Here is a 23,652-nt window from a genome sequence, read left to right on the forward strand (position 1 = left end):
TGACGGCCATAGGTGGCGGCGTTCTCTCGGAAATCGCAGCACAGATCGCCAAAACCGGTCAAGAACAGAGTTTTAGTAATATAGATGACAGAAGTGTTTAAAACCACTAGACCAAGTGTGGACCCGTTGGGCTAGCTCCCCCAACGCAATATTCCACCAAACTGCGCATGTGCACTAACGGCAGAAATCAAATTAAAGTTAATAACTTTGCGTTTAATATTTCCATTACCTCGCCATCCCTCTTCCTACCCCCATCCTTCATCCCCCCTCATCCCCCAGCACTCCCTCCCCTTCCTCTTCACCCTCCCTCTTCTTTCCCCTCTCCTCCTCCCCCACTACCTCCCTCACCTCTCTCTCCCTCTCCTTTCCCCTACCATCGTTCCCTCTATCCCCCACTCCTCACCTCCCACACCCCCACTCTCCCTCTTCACCTCCCCCACTGCCCTCCTCTCCCTTTATCCCCCACTCCCTCCTCATCTCCCTCTAACCCCTCTCCTCCCCCACTGCCCTCCTCTCCGTCTATCCCCCCTCCTCTCCCTCTATCTCTCCCTCCCCACTTTCCTCTCCCTCCCTACCCCCCTCCCTCAACCCCTCTTCCTTCCCTACCACCCTCCTCTCCCTCTATCCCCCTGCATCCTCAATCCTCACCTCCCCCCTTTTCCATCCCCCACAATGAAAATCACGATTTAAAAAAAAATGAGATTCTCAATGAAAAGCTAGTTTGTTCTTTAAAATAACCTAAACACAATGTAACCTGTTAATGAAAGCAGAAGAATTTGATTAAAACGGAGGGTTTTTTTTAAATCGCGATTAAAAAAAATGTAAATATTCAGGATCCCATTGTGACATCGAACGCGGCTGATGGGCAGGGCAAGTGGAAAAGTGGTTTGAAAAGTGATTTTTGTAAAGTTTGAAATGTCAATAACTTGAAAAATATAACATCAATCCAAACAAAACTTGTTTCATTTACATCCCAGGATGTGTTAGGTGGGCCAAATATTGTAGCGCTGCCATGTACCGTTTTTTTGGTGGGGCTTTGGGATATCACGCGCGCGCACATACAAACAAACAAACAGAGAGTTTTGGTAATATATATAGATGAGAGGCATAGAAAGGATAAACAGATTTTTTTTTTTTTTTAAGTTATTTTTTTAACACAAAGGGTGTTGGCTGCCTGGAATGCGCTACAAGGAGTGGTGGTGCAAGGAGCTATGAAGTGAGATTAGGATGCTTTCAAATAGGCAGATGGAAATGCAGGGAATGGAGGAATTTGGATCATGCACAAGCAGATGAGATTAGTTTATCTTGGTATCAAGTTTGGCAAGGGCAAACTTGCAGGGCAAGAGGGCCTGTTCCTGTGCTGTACTTTTCTAAGCTAATTGTATTTTATAGGGAAACACATTAGATTTCTATGAAATCAAAGCACTAACACAAATTCTCTTATCATCGTCATAAGAAATAAATGAAAAGAAATGTTTGAGGCAGCATCTGAGGTTGGAAATAAACCTCTGTACTTACCCCTGTACTTACCCCATTCCCATCCATTCTGCACTTCTCCATCCATCCTGTACTGATCCCCCATCCATCCTGTACTAATCCACGCATTCATCCCGTACTGACCCACCCTCCGTTTACCCTGCACCTTCCCCTCATTCATCCTGTAGTGATCCCACATTCATCCTGCACAGACCCTCCGATCCACACTGTACTGACCCCCCCCCATTCATCCTGCGCTGAACTACCCCCCCCCCATCAATCCATCCTTTACTGATCCTCCCATTCAAGAAGAATGGAGGGAACAGTCTGACATCCCCCGTGCTCTCCCCTCACAATTTTACCTACTCCAACCAACACGTACTAATTCACCTGCCTCAATCCATCCATTCTGCACCGACTGCCTTCTAACCCCTCTCCCCCCCCCCCGCCATCTATTCACCACGCACTGATTCACACACACCCCCCTCCCTGACCCTATTGTCCTGGAAATGTCTTCAGAGCGAACATTGACTATGTTTGATAACGGAATGCAATCAAATGTGTTTTAATTCCCAATGTTATTATTTGTTTTAATCCATAAAGATAGATTAATTATATTGTGAACACGTGAAACATTAAAACCGCAGTGTTTGATTGTCACTGCTACCGTTGACACGTTATTACAGAATTCATTTTAACGGCAAATCAATGCTCTTAATATGGAATATCAGTACTGTAGTTATTTAATGAGCAACATTCACAACTATACGTACGCATATATGTTACCGTGGTCCAGGATTTATTGACACAGGTTGATTATACGCTGAATAATTCAACCACATTTTTGTTTGGAAGTGGAAAGAACTAATAGAAATTGCATTAATTGCAATGTGTAAAAAGAGTTGAGATACTGTCTTATAGTTTTGCTGCATGTCATCGTGGGATATATCATGTCTTGATTGGTGAATGTTTAATTTGTGACTTTATTTGAAGCAGAAATAATATGTGAATGCTTCATTGAGTATAATTCCGACTGGTAACTACGCAATTCGTCCGAGCACATTATCGCACGAGTTATGCAAGCCATCTTAAATGACCACCTAAACTGTCATTTGGCAACCTAAAATGCTGCCACGGTTGTCCGGCTGGCAAATCAATGCTCTTAACAGGGAAAAAAGGTTAAGCGAGAGCCCTACATAGTGGTGTCACAGATGACAAAATGGGGAAGAGAATGTCTAGCATGTTAACTTTCATCAGTAAAGGGCCTGTCCCACTTGGAGATTTTTTTTTCGGTGATTGCCGCGTCATATCAGTGTCGCCAGAAGATTTTGAACATTTCAAAATCCAGTGGCGACAAAACAAATGTTGGGACACTTGAAAAAACACTGCGTTATATGTCTTCATGCCCTGAATTTTTCAGTGTCCTGATACATCAGTCAATGATGCCGGCAGTCGCTGAAAAAATCGCCAAGTGGGACCGGCCCTTAAGGGCATTGGGTGTATAAATTAGGATATTATGTTGCAATTGTACAAGATGTTTGTGAGGCTGCACGGAGTATTGTGCATAGTTTTAGTCACCATGTTATGTGGAAGATTCCATTAAGCATAGGAGATTGAGGGGCGATGTTAATGAGATTGTCTTTTTCACACAGAGAGCAATATGTAAAGGAACGAGGAAGTGGTTTAACAACATTTAAAAGACATTTGAACACGCACATGGATATGAAAGGTCTAGGCAGACAAATACAGGCAGGTTGGACTAGTATAGGTGGGCATCTTGGTTGGCACGATCGAGTTGGGTGAAAGCATGATTTGTGCTGGGTGGCACTATTACTCTATATCTTCGGTGGTTAAATGGTATGCTAATACTCTAGGCTTGAATGTGGAGACTGACCATTTAGGTTAGATACTGGAAGACATCCTATATTTGCACTTATTACCTTGGGAAAAGGAGGGAAAGAAAAGTGGAAAGGGCATCAGAGATGATGATTTCAACGTTGTTTTTACAGTACTAAATATAATGGTGCTGCTGTGGCATGGTACAATGCATTTCTTATTTCCTGTTGTAGAGTATCTAGAACAAAAACACCCAAGTTTGCACTTGGAGGAATCAGGAAGCACTTTAGTATACAAATCGTAGAAATTTGTTAAATTTAGAAGACTGAAATTATTGAATTATTAAGTTTGCTATCAAAGTATATTGAGCTATGGAGGTAAATAGAAGTGTGGCCATATTAACTATGAATGAACTGAATTGATGAATATGATTGAAAGATCAAATGGCCTAGTCATCTTGTATTTAAGTAGTTGCCGGATGCCACTGTAATTAAAAGTAAGTTAATCATTTGAGCTTTATTCAGAAAACAGGTGAAAGAATAAATTAATTTGACAATGTGGTCTGAATTCTTGGCATAGGTGCTCAGTTAAGCCCCCCCCCCCCCCCCCCCCCACCCACATTGCTGTATTCAGTTTTTCACTTTCTAACCCGCCCACCGCTCTGCACTATCCTTTTCCTACCCCTACAATGCCTGCCCTTCCACCCCCTGAATGACAGGTGGCACTGCATCTGTCACTGCACTTTGCTGCTAAATTCCATGTGGAGTCCAGTGGCGAGGCCAAGTCAAGATGGTATTTCTCAGCATTACAGAGGGGAATTGACTCTTGTGGTACGATAGGTCAGAGCCTATACATTTCAATACTGATCCAGGCTTATAGATTAGAAGGCATGATGAACAATTCTTAAAAGATTATTTTCGCTTAATGTTTATAGTTATTTGTACATGTTTGTGTTTTTATTTCATTTTATCTTTTTAAAATAATATTGATGAATGTTTAAATTTTAACTGCGATTATTAATGGTCAGACATATCTAAAAACCACTACGATATCTAGGTTATTTGACAGCTTCTTCTTGCGTATGGCATGCACAGCCTAAAGTTGTAGGTCAACTTGTTCTATTTGATCTTTTGTTTGTGCACGTTGGGTTGATTGCATTAGTCGAAACAGGGTGGACCACAAGAAGGTTGCAATCTCCCACCCCATTTGACAGCTTTGATGATAAGACAAATTCTGACCCCAACTATGCTTGCTGTTAAAGCATGCTGGCACTTATGGTGACAGGTACCTAACGCCATGCCACTTGGCACTTGGTTGCTGCTGAGACCTGCTGCCTGACCAGAGGGTGTGCCAGGCTAATAAGATTAGTCTTATGCATCCAGGCCAAGTAAATGCATTGGGTGTGTGGAGACCATGGGCCGATTCCCAGAAGGCATGAGTCTTGATTGCCTATGGCTGCACACAATGAGTTACAGTGGTTCAAATTTTGGAGCCCTGTGAACCATCTGGATTTGGATGGATTTAGAGACAACACTGTTCCAGCCCCACAATGAGCAGAATCAGACTTGTGATTATGGGTACACTTGTACTTTTTATAACTAAATTGCTAAACATCTTATCTTGCATTTCAGACTGACAAAGTGGTTTAGTCACAGTTCTTTCAGAAATGATGGCTGTAAGATAAAACTGTGTTATAATTTTAAATAGTTATTTGAGCACAGTCGATAATTCTCTCTGTGCTGGTTGCTCAGAAATTATGTTTGGCTATTGCCGCATTTTTCTGAAATAATCCTGCAATGCAAATTTACTTTTTTGTGTAATTTCCCTTGCCCTGGGAGACAACAGAAGCATTTTGTTTAATCCTTTCACCATTATCCCGAATAGCAATGTGGTAAATTAAACTTAATCTTCTTAGAATATTATAGTGTGCTATCTAGTTGGCCATTTTTTACCTTTTCCTATGGAGTGAGAATGAACAAGAGAAAGACATACAAACCATTTATATTATTGTACACATCACGATAATGGAATATGTAAGTACTGTAATTTAAACAAATGTTACACGTTATAGGTGAATTTGATTCTTATTCTTTGTTCAGAAATCTTAGAGAATGTTATAAATTCCCACAATTACACTGCCAAGCATCCAATTTTCAATGCTATTCTATTTTCAGTGTGTCAGTGCCCCCAACTGGTCGTTTTCTTATTTGCAGCAAATGAAAAATAAATATTGGTTCATCATATGTATATATATCCGTATACTAGTTGCAGGGAAGGGAATGGTCTAAAGTCACAATGTATTGAGTTGGAAAACTACCATAAAATTGATACCATCCAATTTGAGAATTTGTGATTGTAGCCTGTAAGCAGAAAAATAATAAAGAGATGCTGCTGCACCTGCTGAGTTTCTCCAGCAATTTTGTGTACCTTCGATCTTCCAGCATCTGCAGTTCCTTCTTGAACAAAATAATAGAGATCCACTGTTGTTGGATTTAAGATTTGTATTGGCTTGCTGCACACATTGACAGCTGGTTTCCATAATTTTGAAATCATTGGATGTTATTAGTGAACATAGAATTGTGTATATTAACCAGGGATGGTTAGCTTATACAATTGATTTGTAAATAGTGTGACTAATTTCATTCAAATTTGTAATAAATAAGATTATATAAATGGAATGTGACTGTTATATTTTCAAGTATTTGATTTGATGACATTTATGCTTTTGGGTACATAATGTTAAAGGGGAATCGGTGACATAGACGAATAACTGATGTGCAAAAAGCAAAGGGTGGCTTGAGTTTTGGGTTATTGGATTCTGCCATGCCTTAGGGGAATGTACTGATTTTTCTTTAGTTTCATTTAGTTAAAGGATTTGTTTGTGGATAGAATTGATGTCATATTAAGAACAGAACAAATGTCAAGATAGTGGGCTTGATTGAAAAGTAGGGCAGATATTACTCTGCAGAGAGATATGAGAAGAGTATCTTGGGTGAAATGAAGTTGTATTCTTTTAAAAAGTGTGAATGCAAACATACTCAAATGTGTACAGCAAATTGATATGCACAGTTCTGTTTTCTGCTCTGGATACCCAAAATGCGAAAATGTAAGATCTGCAAAAACAGTACTGCGATGCTTTACATGAATGACACCTGAAATGAGCAAACACTTTTTGAATAAAATGCTTCGAATTTAGGGTTTATTTTAATGGAATAATAAAGGTAATGGACGAAGACATGGTGGTCTAATGGAATATCGATTTTTTGAAATTCGTGAGGCTAACTGATGTTGAAAATTTGTGAGTGATTTTTTTTGTGGTTTTGGTCTGTGGATCTCATCAGTATAGAAGTCTCAAAAGGTGTTGGATGTAGATATCTGTTACATATTTCTGTTACCTATACAGATATCTGTTACATATTTAAATCACTTCATCAGTGATCTTTTACAACATGTAAAACATTTTTTCTTTTAAAAACAGTTTCCTGTTTAAATATACTTTATTCATAAAACTAGCAATACAGGTGACACCTGCATCACTCACGTTAGAAGGGTGGGGGTGACGAGTTCATTACTGCATTAAACCAAGAAGTCGTTAACCAGTATCAGTTCATTAATAGGCAGCATTTCTGTAGAGAAGGAATGGGTGAAGTTTCGGTTCGAGCCTCTTCTTCAGACTGAGAGTCAGGGGAGGTGGGGATACAGAGATAAGGAAGTGTAAGGTGTGAGAACGAGACATCAAAGAGGGAGGATATATAGAGATAGCATTATCTCTGATATATTGACGACTGCATTGGGACTACCTCCTGTACCCATCAAGAAATCACGGACTTCATCAACTTTATTCCTAATTTCCATCCTGCACCCAAATTCACTTGGACCTTCTTGTAGTGACAGATTTTTATATTGTTTCAAGGATTTAGTCCTTTAGTCACTTTAATTGAAGACGGGGGGTCAGAAGATAATCGATATGTACCCACGAGCTCTCCATGAGACATTCAGTGCCGTCGAAAGATGAATCTTCCAACACAGTCTCTTGATTAATAGTTTCTTTATTGTAGTAGTAAAAACAGTAAGATATTGATCCAAACTTCTTCCTGTACAAGTACATTCCAATCACACTCGTGGTCATGCTCGTGCATGGTCGAAAGCTATGACCTCTCCCCCATTCTTCTTCAAACTAAACTAACCACTAGTGAGTCTGCGCGAGAATCCCCCACCCCCCACGCCCACAAGATAACTGGTTATAGTTATAACATACTGAGTTAAGCTAAATGGCTATTACACATCCCTGATATCTCCCTACCATTTCTTGATCTCACCGTCTCCATCACAGGAGATAGACTATCGAGTGACATCAATTATAAACCAACTAGCCTCCTACCCTGCCACCTGCAAAGACTCCACCCCCTACTCCCAATTCCTCTGTCTACGCCGCATCTACGCTCAAGATGAGGTGTTCCATACCAGGACATCGGACATCATTCTTTAGGGAACCGGCGATCCCCTCTTCCATCATAGATGAGCCCCTCACTAGGGTCTCCTTGATATACTGCAACTCCGCTCTTGCCCCCCGTCCCCCCAGTCGCAATAGGACAGTCACCCTAGTCCTTGCCTTTCACCCCATCAGCCGTCGCATACAGCACATTTTCGCTATCTCCAACGGGATGCCACCACTAGCCACATCTTCCAATTTCCACCTCTTTCCACTTACCGCGGAGACCGTTCCCTCTGCAACTCCCTGGTTAACTTGTCCCTTCCCACCCAAGCCACACACTTCCCAGGTACTTTCCCCTGCAGCCACAGGAGATGCAACACCTGTCCCTATACCTCCTCCCTTGAGCCTGTCCAAGGATCCAGGCAATCTTTTCAAGTGAGGCAGAGGTTCACTTGGACCTCCTCCAACCTCATCTACTGTATGCACTGTTCCAGGCTGCAAAACACTTTAACTCCCCCTCCCATTCCCACACTGAGCTTTCCTCCTCCTCAATGGGCCTCCTCCATTGTCAGTGGGCACCTTACACCCCAATGGCATGAATATTGACTTCTCTAACTTCTGGTAACCCTTGCTTTCCCTCTCTCTCCATCCTCTTCCCAGTTCTCCGACCAGTCTGACTGTCCCTGATTACATTTAATCTGTTTGCTTTGTTGTTAGCTTCTCCTTGCTAACAATGATCTATTCTATATTTTCCTTGATTTCCACGCCCTTTGATGCCTTGTTCTCACACCTTACACTTCCATATCACTATATTTCCCGCTCCTATTTCCCTGACTCTCAGTCAGAAGAAGGGTCTCTACCTGAAACATCTCTACCTTCTCTCCAGAGATGCTGCCTGTCCTGTTGAGTTACTCCAGCATTTTGTGCCTATCTTCGGTTTAAATCAGCATCTGCAGTTCTTTCCTACTCAGTGCATTTACATACGGATTATCCTTACCCTTGTACTCCATTACATGCTAAACCAAGAAGTCGCTAGCCAGTATCTGTTCATTAACACATTGATTATCCTACCTTTGAACTCCGTTACACGCGGAACCGAGAAGGCACGGCTTTTGTATAATTTAGGTGTAAAGTACAGATCCTTTATTTAACACATCAATGTACATCACCTTTGTCATCTTTTCCGTGTATAAATGTCGTGTTGTACCGACTAACGTTGAAGATGTGATTACAGCCTTTGACTGAGACACGTCTGCCCTTGCGTAAGTAAAATAAACCAATGGCTGATGGTTAATGATTTGAGTCCTTGAGTCTTATTTTGGTTCATGGTTTCGACATCTGGCATTCATGAGTGGTGCCAGGCCACAGAAATTACCCACTGATGATCTTACTGTGAGCAGGAGACAGTTCTTTTAACACTTTTTGTTCACCCACTCCCTGGGTTACATACGGGTTCTGAGAACTATCAATAACCTGAAGTTCCCCGAAGTCAAGGTCACTGTTAGCTAAGATCCTAAAAGATGCAGTGGTAGGCTAGTAAGCTACAGCTTGATCATATCTTTGTTTATCTTACATCTTGGTTAGATCTTAGAATGAATTAATTAGCACGGATCCGTAGTAAAGATTCAAAACTTGCCAGACCACAAACATCAAGACTAGAGAATTTCCACATGTATCTGGGAAAAGGGAATGAAGAGGAGTGGAAAAAAATAATTGAAAGGAGGGGAATTTGGAGACAATTGTGACCATGATCATAGTTTAGAATAAAAGTTTTGAAAGACATAAGCATGTAAACGTATTTGCCAAAGTGATCCATACTTGCAACTCTTAATGCGTTATGTGGACTGTTCATACACAATGTGCTTTCTCTGTATGCATTTGAAAATAGTTTTCTCCATCATTTAATACATCCATCCCATTACTATCATATCGTAAGGAAATCTGGAAATTTGGCCCATCAAATGTTTGCAAGCTCAAGGTAGTAATCACATTACCCTTCTAATTTTTCCTATTGTCCAATCGTCCCATATTCCTAACAACTCTCCCAAATATCAAATATCAAATTCTACTGTGCACTTAGAGAATCAATAGAGTCTTTTATTGTCATTATGTCCCAGATAGAACAATTACATTCTTACTTGCTGCAGCATAACAGTATATGTAAACATTGTACATAAACGAGAGAAAAAAAGTTCAGTGTGTATATACATGCACACATAAAAAACAAACAATTATAGTGCAATAATAATGATAGTCTTGGTCAGATACTCCGCCACTTCAACCTGGACTTCCACTGTTACGCCGATGACACCCAGATCTACCCAGATCTACCTCGGCACAAAATCCCCCCACAACCCCCCCCCCCTCCCATATCAACTGCTATTTGTCAGCTATAAAAACCTGGATGCAACTTAACTTCCTCAAACTCAACAGCGATAAGACAGAATTCCTCCTCATAGGCTCCAAAGCCACACTCAGCAAAATCAATAACCCCACTCTCACCATCGACGAACCCACTGTCTCCCCATCTCCCAAGGCCCGCAACCTTGGCGTGATCTTTGATTCCACCCTCTCCCTTGAGCCTCACATCCACCATGTCATTAAAACCTCCTTCTTTCATCTCCGCAACATCGCCAAACTCAGACCCTCTCTCACACCTCCCGCTGCTGAAAGACTCATCCATGCCTTCATCTCCTCCCGACTGGACTATTGCAACTCACTTCTCCTTGGCATCAGCTCCACCTACATCAACCGACTCCAACTGGTCCAGAACGCAGCCGCCCGACTCATCACCCATACCAAATCCTGGCATCACATCACTCCAGTCCTCAAACAACTTCACTGGCTTCCCATCTCCCGCCGGATCAACTACAAAATCCTGATCCTCACCTACAAAGCCCTCCATCATCTGGCCCCTCCATATCTCACTGACCTCCTCTCCCCCTACCAACCCTCATGGTCCCTCAGATCCACATCAGCCGGTCTCCTCTCCATCCACAAGTCCAACCTCCGCAGTATTGGGGACAGAGCCTTCTCCAGGGCAGCTCCCATGCTCTGGAACTCCCTCCCCCAACTGATCCGCAATTCCGTGTCCCTCACCATCTTCCAGTCCCGCCTCAAGACCCATCTCTTCACCTCTGCCTATCCTTAGCCTCACGTCCCCCTCCCTTTTCCATCTGTGCATTAATTGCCTCATATTGTGTTTTGAATTGTATTCTGTCTTTACTTTGTGCACTAGTCATGTCTCTACTATTTATTTCAGTCCCCTTACATGTTTTTCCTCTACCTGCTAAATGTTTGTAAGGTGTCCTTGAGACTCTGGAAAGGCGCCCATAAATAAAATGTATTATTATTATTATTATTATTATTATTATAGTCTGTTGTAGTTCAGAGCTTATTTGTTGTCATGTTTAATAGCCTGATGGCTGAAGGGAAGAGCAAATTAAGTAAAAGTACAGTTACATTTTCACTAATAGTGTGCCTATCAGGCTTTGGTTTGAGATTGGAAGCTTAATAATGGGTTGGAGAAAAACAGGCTGTTGAAGTGTGTAGAGTAGTTTTTTGGAAGAGAAAATGGGGAATTGCTGTAGCACAACAAAGGGAAACATTTCTAAATGTCATCAATAGTTTACTGAAAAAATCCGCTTTATTTTAAAATATGGCAAAACTAAACACGACTGAGACATAACAATATTTAAAGACAGGAATGTTCAGTGACAATAGGATAGCATGGCTTGCAAAGCATAGGAGTGGAAAATAATTAGAAATTAGGTAAAACTAGACTAAGTGGGACCCGTTGGGTCCCAGTCACACGTGATGCCTGGTGGACCAACACAACCCATTCCCCAAAGCAATATTTCACCACTCACCCATAGCCTCCAACTGTGCAGGCGCGGCTCATTTCCCCTCATTCCCCAGCATTCCTTCCCCCTCCTCTTCATGTGTGGGAGGGAAAGGGGGTGTGTGCGGTGGGAGGGGAGGGGGGGGGGTGTGTGGGTGGGGGGGGGAGGGGAGGGGGTTGGATGGGCGGGGTGTGGGGGGGGGATATGCGAGGGTGTTTGTGTAGGGGAGGGGGTGTGTGTGGGCCGGGGTGTGAGGGGAGGGGAGGGGGGTGTGGGGGGGATGTGCGAGGGTGTGTTGGTGGGGTGGTGTGGGCAGGGAATGTTGTGGGGGGGAGGGGCAGGGGCAGGGCAGGAGACGGTTGTAGGGGGAGAGGGGTGTGGGCGGGGAGGAGGGGGAGAGAGCTCGGAGAAAAGATGGGGGAAGAGCCATGGGGGAGAGGTGGGTATCACGGGGGGCAGGAGCCAGCGAGGGGGACCAGAGGGGAAGGGGCTGGAGCTGGTGATGCGATGGGGACTCACACGAGCGTTCTCAGCTGGGATCAGAATCTCTGCTTTCCATTTAGCAACATCTCCTGCTCTGCGCCGCTTCCGGCCCCTCTGAAAATTGTGTCCTGTTGGAGACCTCCACCGGCCATCCTCAGCTCCAGTAAAGATGCAATGGCTTAGGAAGGGGCGGAACGTCCCGGGAAGTGACAGGAGAAGAGACCAATCTGCGCGACGCTGACTGGCAAGAGAGGAGATCAATCTGCGCACACACGGTTTTTAAGATATTTAAACCTCGCTAACTTTAACATTATCCCACCGATCGGAGCAAAACTTTTTGCACTCGAGCACAGCGGAACAGTGAGTGAGCTGGCGAAAAATTGTAGTGCTATTGTGTGCCGTTTTTGCGCAAATAGAAAAACCGCACAAAACGGAAGAGCACAAGATTAAAGTTTTAGTTATGTATAGTAGATATCCTGAAGAAAGGAATGTGTAGGAAGGAAATGCAGATGCTGGTTTACACTGAAGATAGACATAAAAAGCTGGAGTAACTCAGCGGGACAAGCAGCATCTCTGGAGAGAAGGAATGGGTGACGTTTTGGGTCAAGACCCTTTTATGGATTGAGAAAGTAAATTGCAAAAGAACAAAACAAACCTCTGTAATCACGTATAAATAATAATGAAAGTCAAGATAGAAATAATGTGATAGTGGCCTCTTCCTATAATTAAATTTCAGGGAGTGAACAAATTGATAGAAATTAAGCTTTTTGTGTCACTACTTAACAGTCAGACAAATCAAGTAGCTATGACATTGGAATTGATTAAGCCACGTTCGGTGGAACAACAATAAACAACTTGAAATGCAATAAAGAAAAAGGCAAGTTGGAACAATTAAAAAAAAATGTGGAGTAGACATAACCAAACTTATGTTTTAATGATTGCTTTAGAAAAAGCCATTTGAAAAGATCGGTAGCTACCATTATACTTGTATTAAGAAGGAGGTTACCAAACTTATCAAAATCAGGGACAATGGTAACTTCTTATAACAAATAATATATCAAAGCATTTAGGTGACAAAATTGCAGATCTTTGCAATGGGCGGTGTGTGAATGAATCTAATATATAAATCTACAGAACATTGTTCTTACTAAGCTATCATATGTATTATCTTATGAAAGCATGAATAGGATTGACTACTGCACAGGCCTTGCATTCTTGAAGTCCTAACTTTAAACTATAAGTGGATTCCATAACATTTGGATACTTCCATGATGCTAAATGGATATATTCAAAACCAATCTTATGAATCAAAACTGAGACACTCATCACCAACCCAATCTGTAACCCGAGCTTGAATATAGATCTCATAAGTATAATCAAGTTAAGGGATCCAGCATGGTTCATTGAGAAGTATAGAAGGAGACCTGGTCACTGAGAGTTGCACCAGGTAGACCTAAAAAATAAGTATCCAGCCTGGCAAAGCTACAACGTGGCACTAGATTCATCTATCTATGTGATCCAGGAACTACGCCGAAAAGGTACACGATAGCGCTAATTTTTTTTGCCACACCTTACTCGCCATTGTCTCGTGGTCTTTTTTTTGTCAAGTTTCGTTCAGATTGATGTTATATTTCACATTATCATATCTATATATTACTAAAAGTCAGTTCTTGACCGGTTTTGGCCATCTTTGTGCTGCGATTTCCGAGAGAGCGCCGCCACCTACGGCCGTCATTTTTGGCCACCTTGCTCAGAGCCCCCCTCTGCCGCATGTGTGCCGAGGATTTTTCCCGTCGATTAAAAATGACAGAGATATTAATGTTTTTACAAAATTCCCCATTCTCTCTGCTGCCCCCGCTGGCGGCAGGGGGGAGGGACTATAAAACCAGGAAGTACTGTGCCACACAGTCTCTTCAATATGGAGGAAGGCAGAGGGTCACGTTTCTCTGAGCTGTGAATAACACTGAACACATGTCTACTCAAATGTAAGTGCCCTTAGTGGTTCTAAAATGCTTGCAGAATGTGTCTATTGGTTCTAAAGCTTGCAAAAAAATGTCTATTGGTTCTAAAGCTTGCAAAAAATGTCTCTATTGGTTCTAAAGCTTGCAAACAATGTCTATTGGTTCTAAAGCTTGCAAAAATATCTCTATTGGTTCTAAAGCTTGCAAAAAATGTCTCTATTGGTTCTAAAGCTTGCAAAAAAAGTCTATATTGGTTCTAAAGCTTGCAAAAAAAATGTCTATTGCTTCTAAAGCTTGCACAAAAATGTCTATTGGTTCTAAAGCTTGCAAAAAAAATGTCTATTGGTTCTAAAGCTTGCAAAAAAATGTCTATTGGTTCTAAAACTTGCAAAAAAAAAAGCTGTCTATAGGTTCTAAAGCTTGCAAACAATGTCTCTATTGGTTCTAAAGATTGCAAAAAATATGTCTATTGGTTCTAAAGCTTGCAAAAATATGTCTATTGGTTCTAAAGCTTGCAAACAATGTCTATTGGTTCTAAAGCTTGCAAAAAAATGTCTATTGGTTCTAAAGCTTGCAAAAAAATGTCTATTGGTTCTAAAGCTTGAAAAAAAATGTCTATTGGTTCTAAAGCTTGCAAAAAAAGTCTATTGGTTCTAAAATGGTTAATACTAGCGCTCCAGAAAGCCGCCCCCCCCGGTTGGCTTGGCTTGGGTGGGTCTTGAAATTGAAAGGCACTACAGTGCAAATGGTGGCATGAAGATGAAAGGCACTACTTACTGCAAATGGTGGCTTGGTTGCTTTGTCTTGAAGTTGAAAGGCACTACTTACTGCAAATGGTGGCTTGGGAGCGTTGGCTTGAAGTTGAAAGGCACTACTTACTGCAAATGGTGGCTTGGTTGCTTTGGCTTGAAGTTGAAAGGCACTACTTACTGCAAATGGTGGCTTGGTTGCTTTGTCTTGAAGTTGAAAGGCACTACTTACTGCAAATGGTGGCTTGGGTGTGGCTTGAAGTTGAAAGACACCACTTACTGCAAATGGTGGCATGAAGTTGAAAGGCACTACTTACTGCAAATGGTGGATTGGTTGCTTTGGCTTGAAGTTGAAAGGCACTACTTACTGCAAATGGTGGCTTGGGAGCTTTGAGTTGAAGTTGAAAGGCACTACTTACTGCAACTGGTGGATTGGTTGCTTTGGCTTGAAATTGAAAAGCACTACTTACTGCAAATGGGGGCGTGGGTGCATTGGCTTGAAGTTGAAAGGCACTACTTACTGCAAATTGTGGCTTGGGTGTGGCTTGAAGTTGAAATACACCACTTACTGCAAATGGTGGCATGAAGTTGAAAGGCAGTACTTACTGCAAATGGAGGCTTGGGAGCTTTGGCTTGAAGTTGAAAGGCACTATTACTGTGAATGGTGGCTTGGTTGCTTTGGCTCGAAGTTGAAAGGCACTACTTACTGCAAATGGTGGCTTGGGTGTGGGTTGAAGTTGAAAGACACCACTTACTGCAAATGGTGGCTTGGGAGCTTTGAAATGGAAAGGGTCTACTTACTGCAAATGATGGCTTGGGTGTGGCTTGAAGTTGAAATACACCACTTACTGCAAATGGTGGCGTGAAGTTGAAAGGCACTACTTACTGCAAATGGTAGCTTGGGTGCAATGGCTTGAAGTTGAAAGACACCACTTACTGCAAATGGTGGCATGAAGTTGAAAGGCACTATTACTGCAAATGGTGGCTTGGGAGCTTTGACTTGAAGTTGAAAGGCACTACTTGCTGCAAATGATGGCTTGGGTGTGGTTTGAAGTTGAAAGACACCACTTACTGCAAATGGTGGCTTGGGCGTGAAGTTGAAATGCACTACTTACTGCAAATGGTGGCTTGGGTGATTTGGCTTGAAGTTTAAAGGCACTACTGTAAATGCACTTACTTCCTGTTTGCACTGTATATTGATTTTAGATAAAAAAACACTACCACTTACGGCTGTGATTTTTGGCCATCTTACTCAGTCCCCCTCCGCTGAGCAGAATTCTTCCCATCAATGAAAAATAAAAGTGTTATTAGTTTTTAAAAAAATGTTGAGAATCTCTCTCCTGTCAATCACTCCATGAAAGCCACACCTTTTCCAGTGGGGGGGGTGGGAGGGGTTATAAAACCCGGAAATGTGGGTGTGGCTCAGTCTCTGCAAGATGGAGGAGGGAGAGGTCACATAGAAACATAGAAATTAGGTGCAGGAGTAGGCCATTCGGCCCTTCGAGCCTGCACCGCCATTCAATATGATCATGTCTGATCATCCAACTCAGTATCCCGTACCTGCCTTCTCTCCATACCCTCTGATCCCCTAAAAACAGCCATAAGTAATAAATTTCACGGTGGATCCATTACTTCCACCTTAAATTTCCCTATTTTACCACTATTTTATTTTATGCCCATTTAATTAATGCATTCTCAATACCAGACTGTTTGCAAATGTAATTATGTAATAAACCATAAAACACTCCTCCTGGTATGAACAACACAAGATATTGAATGGGTATTTACTGGTGGTGAATCTCTGTAAAGTTCACTCCATTCTACTTGACTTAGACCCATAAGACGCCTCTAAAATTCTGAGACAATAAACTCTGCACAATACTTCATATGTGATTTCGACAGTACTCAATAGAATTTTTAATTAGTGCAGGATCTCTTATTTTTGTCCTCGGTTATTTAATAATCTTTCGTAACAGCTTATCAAAAGCCTCCTGAAAATCTAAAATCTAAATGGTGTAGGTGTTACACATTGACTATACGTAAACAACTTACTAAGTGTAATTATGGATCGGGAGGCTAGTATTTTTCTTTTAATCTTTCTCTGTCTTCCAGCCTCGATCAGTAATTCTTCCTGAAAGGTCAAACTCTAAAACTGTCCTTATGTTATTTGGTTATCGTTAAAGGTATTTGGTTAGAAATTGATGGGAAAATGAAGGTGGAATCAATATTTTGTAGGTTATTTGGTGTTTTAAATGGTGTGTGTTATTTTAAGAATAAGAAATATTTAATCAGGGTAGGTATATTGTATGTAACCTCAGGTAACTGTTCTCCCAGTTATTCATTATTGAGTAGTCTAGTTTTAAATAGTTAATAGTTAAATTGTTCTATTATTAAATGTATAGTACTTGATCATTTGTTTATCTGTTCAGTTGACTCCTAACTTGTCTTTAATACAGTTTCCTTTCTTCTACCTCCCCCTAGATTCTAAACATGGAACTAGCTAACCATGGTTTAATTCTGTTACAACAACTTAATGCCCAGCGGGAGTTTGGCTTTCTTTGTGACTGCACGGTGGCTATAGGTGATGTCTATTTCAAGGCTCATAAAGCAGTCCTTGCTTCTTTCTCCAATTACTTCAAAATGCTTTTTATTCATCAAACCAGGTAATGCTTGCATCAAGATGTTAAATTGCAGAAAATTAAGAATGTAGTACGTGTTGTAATTTATACACACTTTTATTTCCCATCTTATACGCCCCTTTTCCAATACAAGAATGCTCCAAACACGTAAAGAGCACAGACAATTTTTTAAGATATTTTGATGTCAGAAAGTAACCAGCAACGCAACAGCTTTCCTCCTCACCTGCAGTTTCAAGGGTGTACTCTGTTTACAGAACACTTAACAGCTCGGACAGCCATCTACCTTCTCTGGAAGGTTTTATCTCTAACTGCCGGTGAAACATCAACCGTCTTGACTTTTCTAATTCCTTTACCTACAATAATCCTTACCTCTTTTGAACGCCAGGCCCTCCGCACACTTTACAACAATCTTGACATTATCATCAAACCCGCTGACAAGGTAGGTGCTGTTAAAGTCCGGCGGGTTGTTGTTAAGGTCTTGTTAAGGCCAGACGCAAGCTCTCGGACAGCCTGAAGAAGGGTCTCGACCCAAAACGTCACCTGTCCTTTTTTTTTCCAGAGCTGCTGCCTAAACTACTGAGTTACTCAAGCACTTTGTGTCAATCTTTAGTAGAAACCAGCACCTACATTTTATTGTTTCCACAGACTAACTTTAAAATGACTGTTTTATGGATTTTTGTTTCTTTATTTTCTATTCATTTGGTATTCAAAAATTTGGAATCATTCAATGTGTATAAACCATTTAATCCATTGGCTCTTTATTAGAGCCATCAAATAATTTCACTTTACCCTCTTCTGCTTGAAGCATTTTAAAGAAATTCTCACCCAAAATATGTATTTGTATTTCATGTGGCAAAACATTCGATTATCTTCCAAGACAAAGATATGTATTTAAATCTTTCTCACCTCACTTTAAACTGAAATTAGAAGCATTAATAATGTTTCTGTTAGCTTGTTCCACTCACATAGTCTGTATCTCATTATACCACGTGATTTGTGTTGTTCTGATTAATTCACATTATTTTCAATGTTTTAAAAAATGTTTTGTAAATGGTGTTTTGGTATATTCGATTAATCATGAATCAAATTCTATTATTTCTCTTCAATTTGGTAGATACAGAATGTTGTTATGTATTGACATCCTAAGTATGTTACACTTCTTAAGAAAACTTAAAGAAACAATTGGATTGTTTAATATTTGTAAACATTTTAATATTTTTTCACAGTGATTGTGTCCGACTGAAGCCAACGGATATTCAGCCAGATATTTTTAGCTACCTCCTTCATTTAATGTACACGGGAAAGATGGCTCCCCAGATTATTGATCCTGTTCGTCTTGAGCAGGGAATTAAATTCCTGCATGCATATCCACTAGTTCAAGAAGCCAGCTTAGCCAGCCATGGAGCCATTCCTCGCCCTGATCAAGTTTTTGCTTGGACATCTTCGCTGTATGGCATTCAGATTGCGGACAATCAAACTTCACCCCCAAGTAGGTTATCGTCAGCTTCAGAAAAGTCTGGGCGAGAGCCCAGGTCACACACACATCCTTCTCGGATAGAACAAGAACGAAGTTCAGACGTTGGGCAGCAGCATCCCCAAAGTGCTCAAATTCTCCAGCCCTCTCAACATATTGGGCAGTCATCTGGAACACCATTAGGATTGGTTTCTCCATCTGGTCCTCAAACTGTTGAAGAACGCTGCGAGAATATTCCACTATTGGATGGACAACCTGGAATACATGCAGTAGCACACGTTAAGCCCAGTATTATGAAGAGGAATAGTGGTTTTCCGAAGTTTTATGTTTGTCATCTTTGTGGCAGAAGGTTTACTTTACGAAGCAGCCTACGTGAGCACCTGCAGCTCCATACAGGCATGTCACTTCCTGTTACCAACCAAGCTGGAATGAATGTGCTGAGGCAATTGGTCGAGTCTGGGAAACCTACAAAAGAAGTTGAGGAAATACCTGAAGCAGAAGTAATTAGCGATGGGGAACTACAACAGAAGAATGATTCGCCAATGGCAGATAGCCAACTGCAAGCAGAAACACCACCTCCATCAGACATTGCGGACATTGACAACTTAGAGTTAGGGGATCAAGATAGGGAGGTAAAAAGGCGAAAGTATGAGTGCTCTATCTGTGGCCGTAAATTCATCCAGAAAAGTCACTGGAGAGAGCATATGTATATTCACACAGGCAAACCGTACAAATGTAGTACCTGTGATAAAACATTTTGTAGGGCCAACCAGGCTGCCAGGCATGTGTGCCTTAACCAGAACTCCGATACCTTTCTGATGGTAGATAATAAGCAAGCAATGCTCACTGAAGGCTCCTCAGAAGAAACTAGCCAGTCACTAATGGATCCAGTGTATCTAGCAACAAACCAGTCAAATCAATCATACAAGTGCAATCTTTGTGACAAAAGCTTTTCAAATGCTAGTGAAGCTGTTCGGCATCAATGCCAAAACGAGAACTCTGATACCTTTGTTTTGATGGAAGGCCAACCAGCAGTGCAAGGGGAGGGCTCTTCAGAGGCTTGTGAAATGACAGAAACAAATCAGTCATTGTCAGAGACAGTGCATAATGTGGAGGATGGTCAGGCTGTTTTAGTGGAATGACAACTGTTCATTTTATCACCTTTCAAAGCATTTCTTATAATGTACAATTCAAAATTATTAGTTATTAGATATAGTTTATTTTCTAATTTAGTTTTCGGCTTTCTTTTCTGGCAAACGTATGTCATTATTCATTATTCGCTGATATTGTGACTTAAAATGAAAATCCTGGTGGCATAATGTGCAGTACCATGCACTATGTTGCACTAGAGTTCACATTAGCCCATGTCAATCATGAGCTGCTTTGGGACCAGATTCAGGAGTGTTTATGCTGTGGCTGAAAGAAGCTGTGCATTGTTCTTTTTTATTGGCGTTGCCTGATGTGCACATCCCCTTGTGGATCGAACGGGAAATGAAATTACAATGTCCCAAATCGATAAATCTTTATGCTCCACAGAGGTATTTTACCCAACAAAACACTCAAAAGTGTGCATTCTCCTACTGAGCCTTTTAGATGTGTACTCAAATTAAAAGGGACAGTTTAATGAAACATTGGTGATTGCCATTGTGATTACGAAAATACTCCTTCCTGTTTGTCAAGAGATGCAAGAACTGTTGATAAATGTCCTTCTCTAATGATCAGCCGATTACCAGGTACACCTATCTACACCTATCTGTTGATTCAAGTAACAAATTACAAAAATGCATAACAAGGCGATGGCATTCTTGAATCAATTATGAATCCAGAATGTTAGTTTTGCCCTGAGCTGGAACTTCACATGACTAACTCAGTCAAAAGTCAAACATTCAGTCCATCTTTGTAAAGGAAAAGCATGATCCTAGAGGTGTGAAATACCAAAATTATTTTATTTCAAAAGGTATCACTGCAATCTGTAATTACTGAAATGCCCTGCTAATTAATGAATCGTACATATGAACAGTATTTCCTAAATAAAACTTGTTCAATATGGTATTAAATAAATTACTCACTTATGGAAAAGGAGCTTTTGTTTTAAATATTCAAGGCTATTTTCCAGTGTGATAGAACAAAAATGTGCTCTGGTGCTCCACATTTGTCCCTGTTCACGTGTATAATCTTGTTTTTAAACTATGTTCAGTGTAATTCTGAATATTACTTACCTCACTTATTTACGATTTGCTCTTCAATATGTCTGTGTAATCTGCTTTCAAGGTGGGGTGGAGGGGGGGTGGGGAAGACTTAAAACATCTATGCATGCTGACTTCAAAATACAGTAGTAGTATTTGTAACTTGTTTTACAGAAATAGTAGATGCATTATTTATTCTGTGTTGTCTGTCTTTATACATTTTTAGAGATAATTATTAGGAAAAAATAAGCTGAGGAACAGCACACTGAATAATATCTATCCTTTCAAATTCTGGATTAACTGTAAGGTAGATTGGAATTGCTGTCTGGAGGAAACGCAGGGTGGTTACTGCAAAAATTAACTTACTTGGTTTATTATTCAAAATATTTTTCAGCTGTGCACATATACCGAAAACCAACACATCTCTCTGGTAGATATTGTATAAGCAGTATAAGAAAAATGTATTTTACGCCCACAAAGTACTGTGTGCAAAACATTAATGTGGATAAGAAGAGATTTTCCACAATTGCATTTTCTTAATGTCTTCTTGCGTCCAGTTGTGCAGAATTATGCTTCTAATGATTGACTTACTCCATTTAGCTTATTTTTATTTGTTGATTAACGTATGAGAAGGTAACTTCATTCAGTACAGTACTGGTTGCAATCATTTTTAGTAAATTGCCCTTACTGTAGAGGTGAAATGAAAACCACTAGATGGATTAATTAGAATTATCAAGCATTAATTTTCCAACTTGATTATAAGGTAATTAGACTGGTACATTTAATACTGTTACATGCAAATTTGTAATCAAACCCCAAGATATTTTGTTGCTGTTTATTATAGTTTGAGCATTTCTTTTGCAGTCTTTTAACCACTTTATATTGCTCAGTAAGCCTTCATACATACATATGTACACATATGTATATATATCAAGGTATTACTTGCAAATATAAATTCCTAAAAAAAACATGGATTAAATTCTAGGAAATAATGTATGTAAATTGTTTGGTTGTTTACAAGTTTTATATGGACATTATGATAGGATTCACATTTGAATAATAAAAAAAGTTAAACTGCCTTAAAATACTCAAGCATAAAAATGATGTTAATTGTTAAAAATATAATTTGCATTAATTATGATTCAAATAAAATGTAGATTTTAAAAAGAAAGTCAGTATTTTGTGAAGCATGTTTCAAGAGGGAAATATAACGCAGTTCAAACTTGTAAAGAAGTCCTGGGTGAGAAGAGACATTCCTTTATTGTAGTAATAATAAATAATGCATTGTAGTTACTTTAACCAAAACAAACTGAGGATTGGGGGCATAAATATTTTGGTTCAAAATGGGTTTTTAAAAATGTTTTGATCGCAATTTCAAATATGTTTATATTAATGAAGTTGAACTTCACTTGACTTATAAATTGCAGAAATTAAGAGCACTGTTTTCTGTGACATCACCCAGAGTAGTGCCCCTTGCTAGCATTGGTGAGATTTTTAAATACATTGTACTGTGTTGCCTTTCTGTAACTTTTAATTAAGTTGCTGCTCAGAAGCTGGCCATTCATCTGCACAGTTGGGGGGCTTATTTAACAAAGCATACACACATGGTGGATATCCATACTGTATACAGTGATGTTTAATTGAAATGTTTGTGTCCTTTGTTAACTAAGTCAGTGCTAAGCTTCTGCCTTACTTTATTTTTCTGAGTTAGCATTTTGTGTTTAGTTCCAGATATCCAAATTTAATTCATACCACATTTGTACGTCTTGATCCATGCCACATTACCGTTATATCAAAATCTTTGTTAGTTAATAACTGTATAATGTGTAATATAACGCTGCCAATACCAAAGACTTGAATAAAACGAGCTTGGTAGGAACTGGAAACTTTGTACTGTCTCAATGAAATCTTCGTGCAGTATTTTGTACAAATTATAGATTGAAATAAGCATTGGTTGTAATGAGATTTCAAAATTACAGATAATTACAGGTAAGTCTCATCTGTTCATCCAGAAAGATTCAAACACGCACCATAAGTGAACTGGACACAGTATTCAATCTGGAGAAATAAGGGTGAACATGTGAAACACTGAATCTTATGTAATTGTTATCTAACATTGCTGTTCTTGCCTTTCCTTTCCCTCTATTACTTTTTGTTGTCTCACTACATGGTCAGCTGTTTCTAATTGAGCTCCCTCATAACTTGCAACACGCTTGTAATCATCTGCAAATTTTAATTCAAGTCAGTTTTGTAAATTAAAAACATGATTCTGGTATTAAGCTACCTACTCCTCTCTAATGATTATTAGCTTGCATTATCCAGATAGTTTCTTATTGATTCTTAGTGTCTTCTGATTCTGAAGGTACCCTGAGAAAATGTTCTTAATTTATATGTTCATGTGAGGTGCGAGTGACCAAATGTCAACAATTACTTTCACGCCCTAAGCCGAGTGGCTGAACTGAATAGAGAGCAGTTTAATGCTGGGGGTGGAATTAAATATAGACTGGACTGTGTAAGGGCAGCAGTTCTGAGCGAAGTTGTGAGCCAGAATGGTTTCAGTGACAATCCTGT

General features: G+C 40.3%; 1 protein-coding gene across 3 annotated transcripts in view; it reads left to right on the forward strand.

The window, feature by feature from the left end:
• The window catches only part of LOC129699341 (zinc finger and BTB domain-containing protein 2-like), a 26,461-nt gene extending 3,494 nt beyond the window's left edge, over positions 1 to 22,967 (forward strand). For 2 of the 3 annotated variants that reach the window (XM_055639017.1, XM_055639019.1), the window contains exons 2-3: positions 17,264 to 17,445; positions 18,648 to 22,967. In XM_055639017.1, the coding sequence (XP_055494992.1) occupies positions 17,264 to 17,445; positions 18,648 to 20,037 (1,572 nt within the window). In that variant the 3' untranslated portion in view covers positions 20,038 to 22,967. Of the gene's footprint in view, positions 1 to 12,152; positions 12,348 to 17,263; positions 17,446 to 18,647 lie in introns of all 3 variants that reach the window. The other variant, XM_055639020.1, reaches the window with a different exon arrangement.
• The last annotated feature ends 685 nt before the right edge of the window (positions 22,968 to 23,652 follow it).

This window comes from Leucoraja erinacea, chromosome 8 (assembly GCF_028641065.1).
Source record: "Leucoraja erinacea ecotype New England chromosome 8, Leri_hhj_1, whole genome shotgun sequence".
Classification (NCBI taxonomy): Eukaryota; Metazoa; Chordata; class Chondrichthyes; order Rajiformes; family Rajidae; genus Leucoraja; species Leucoraja erinaceus.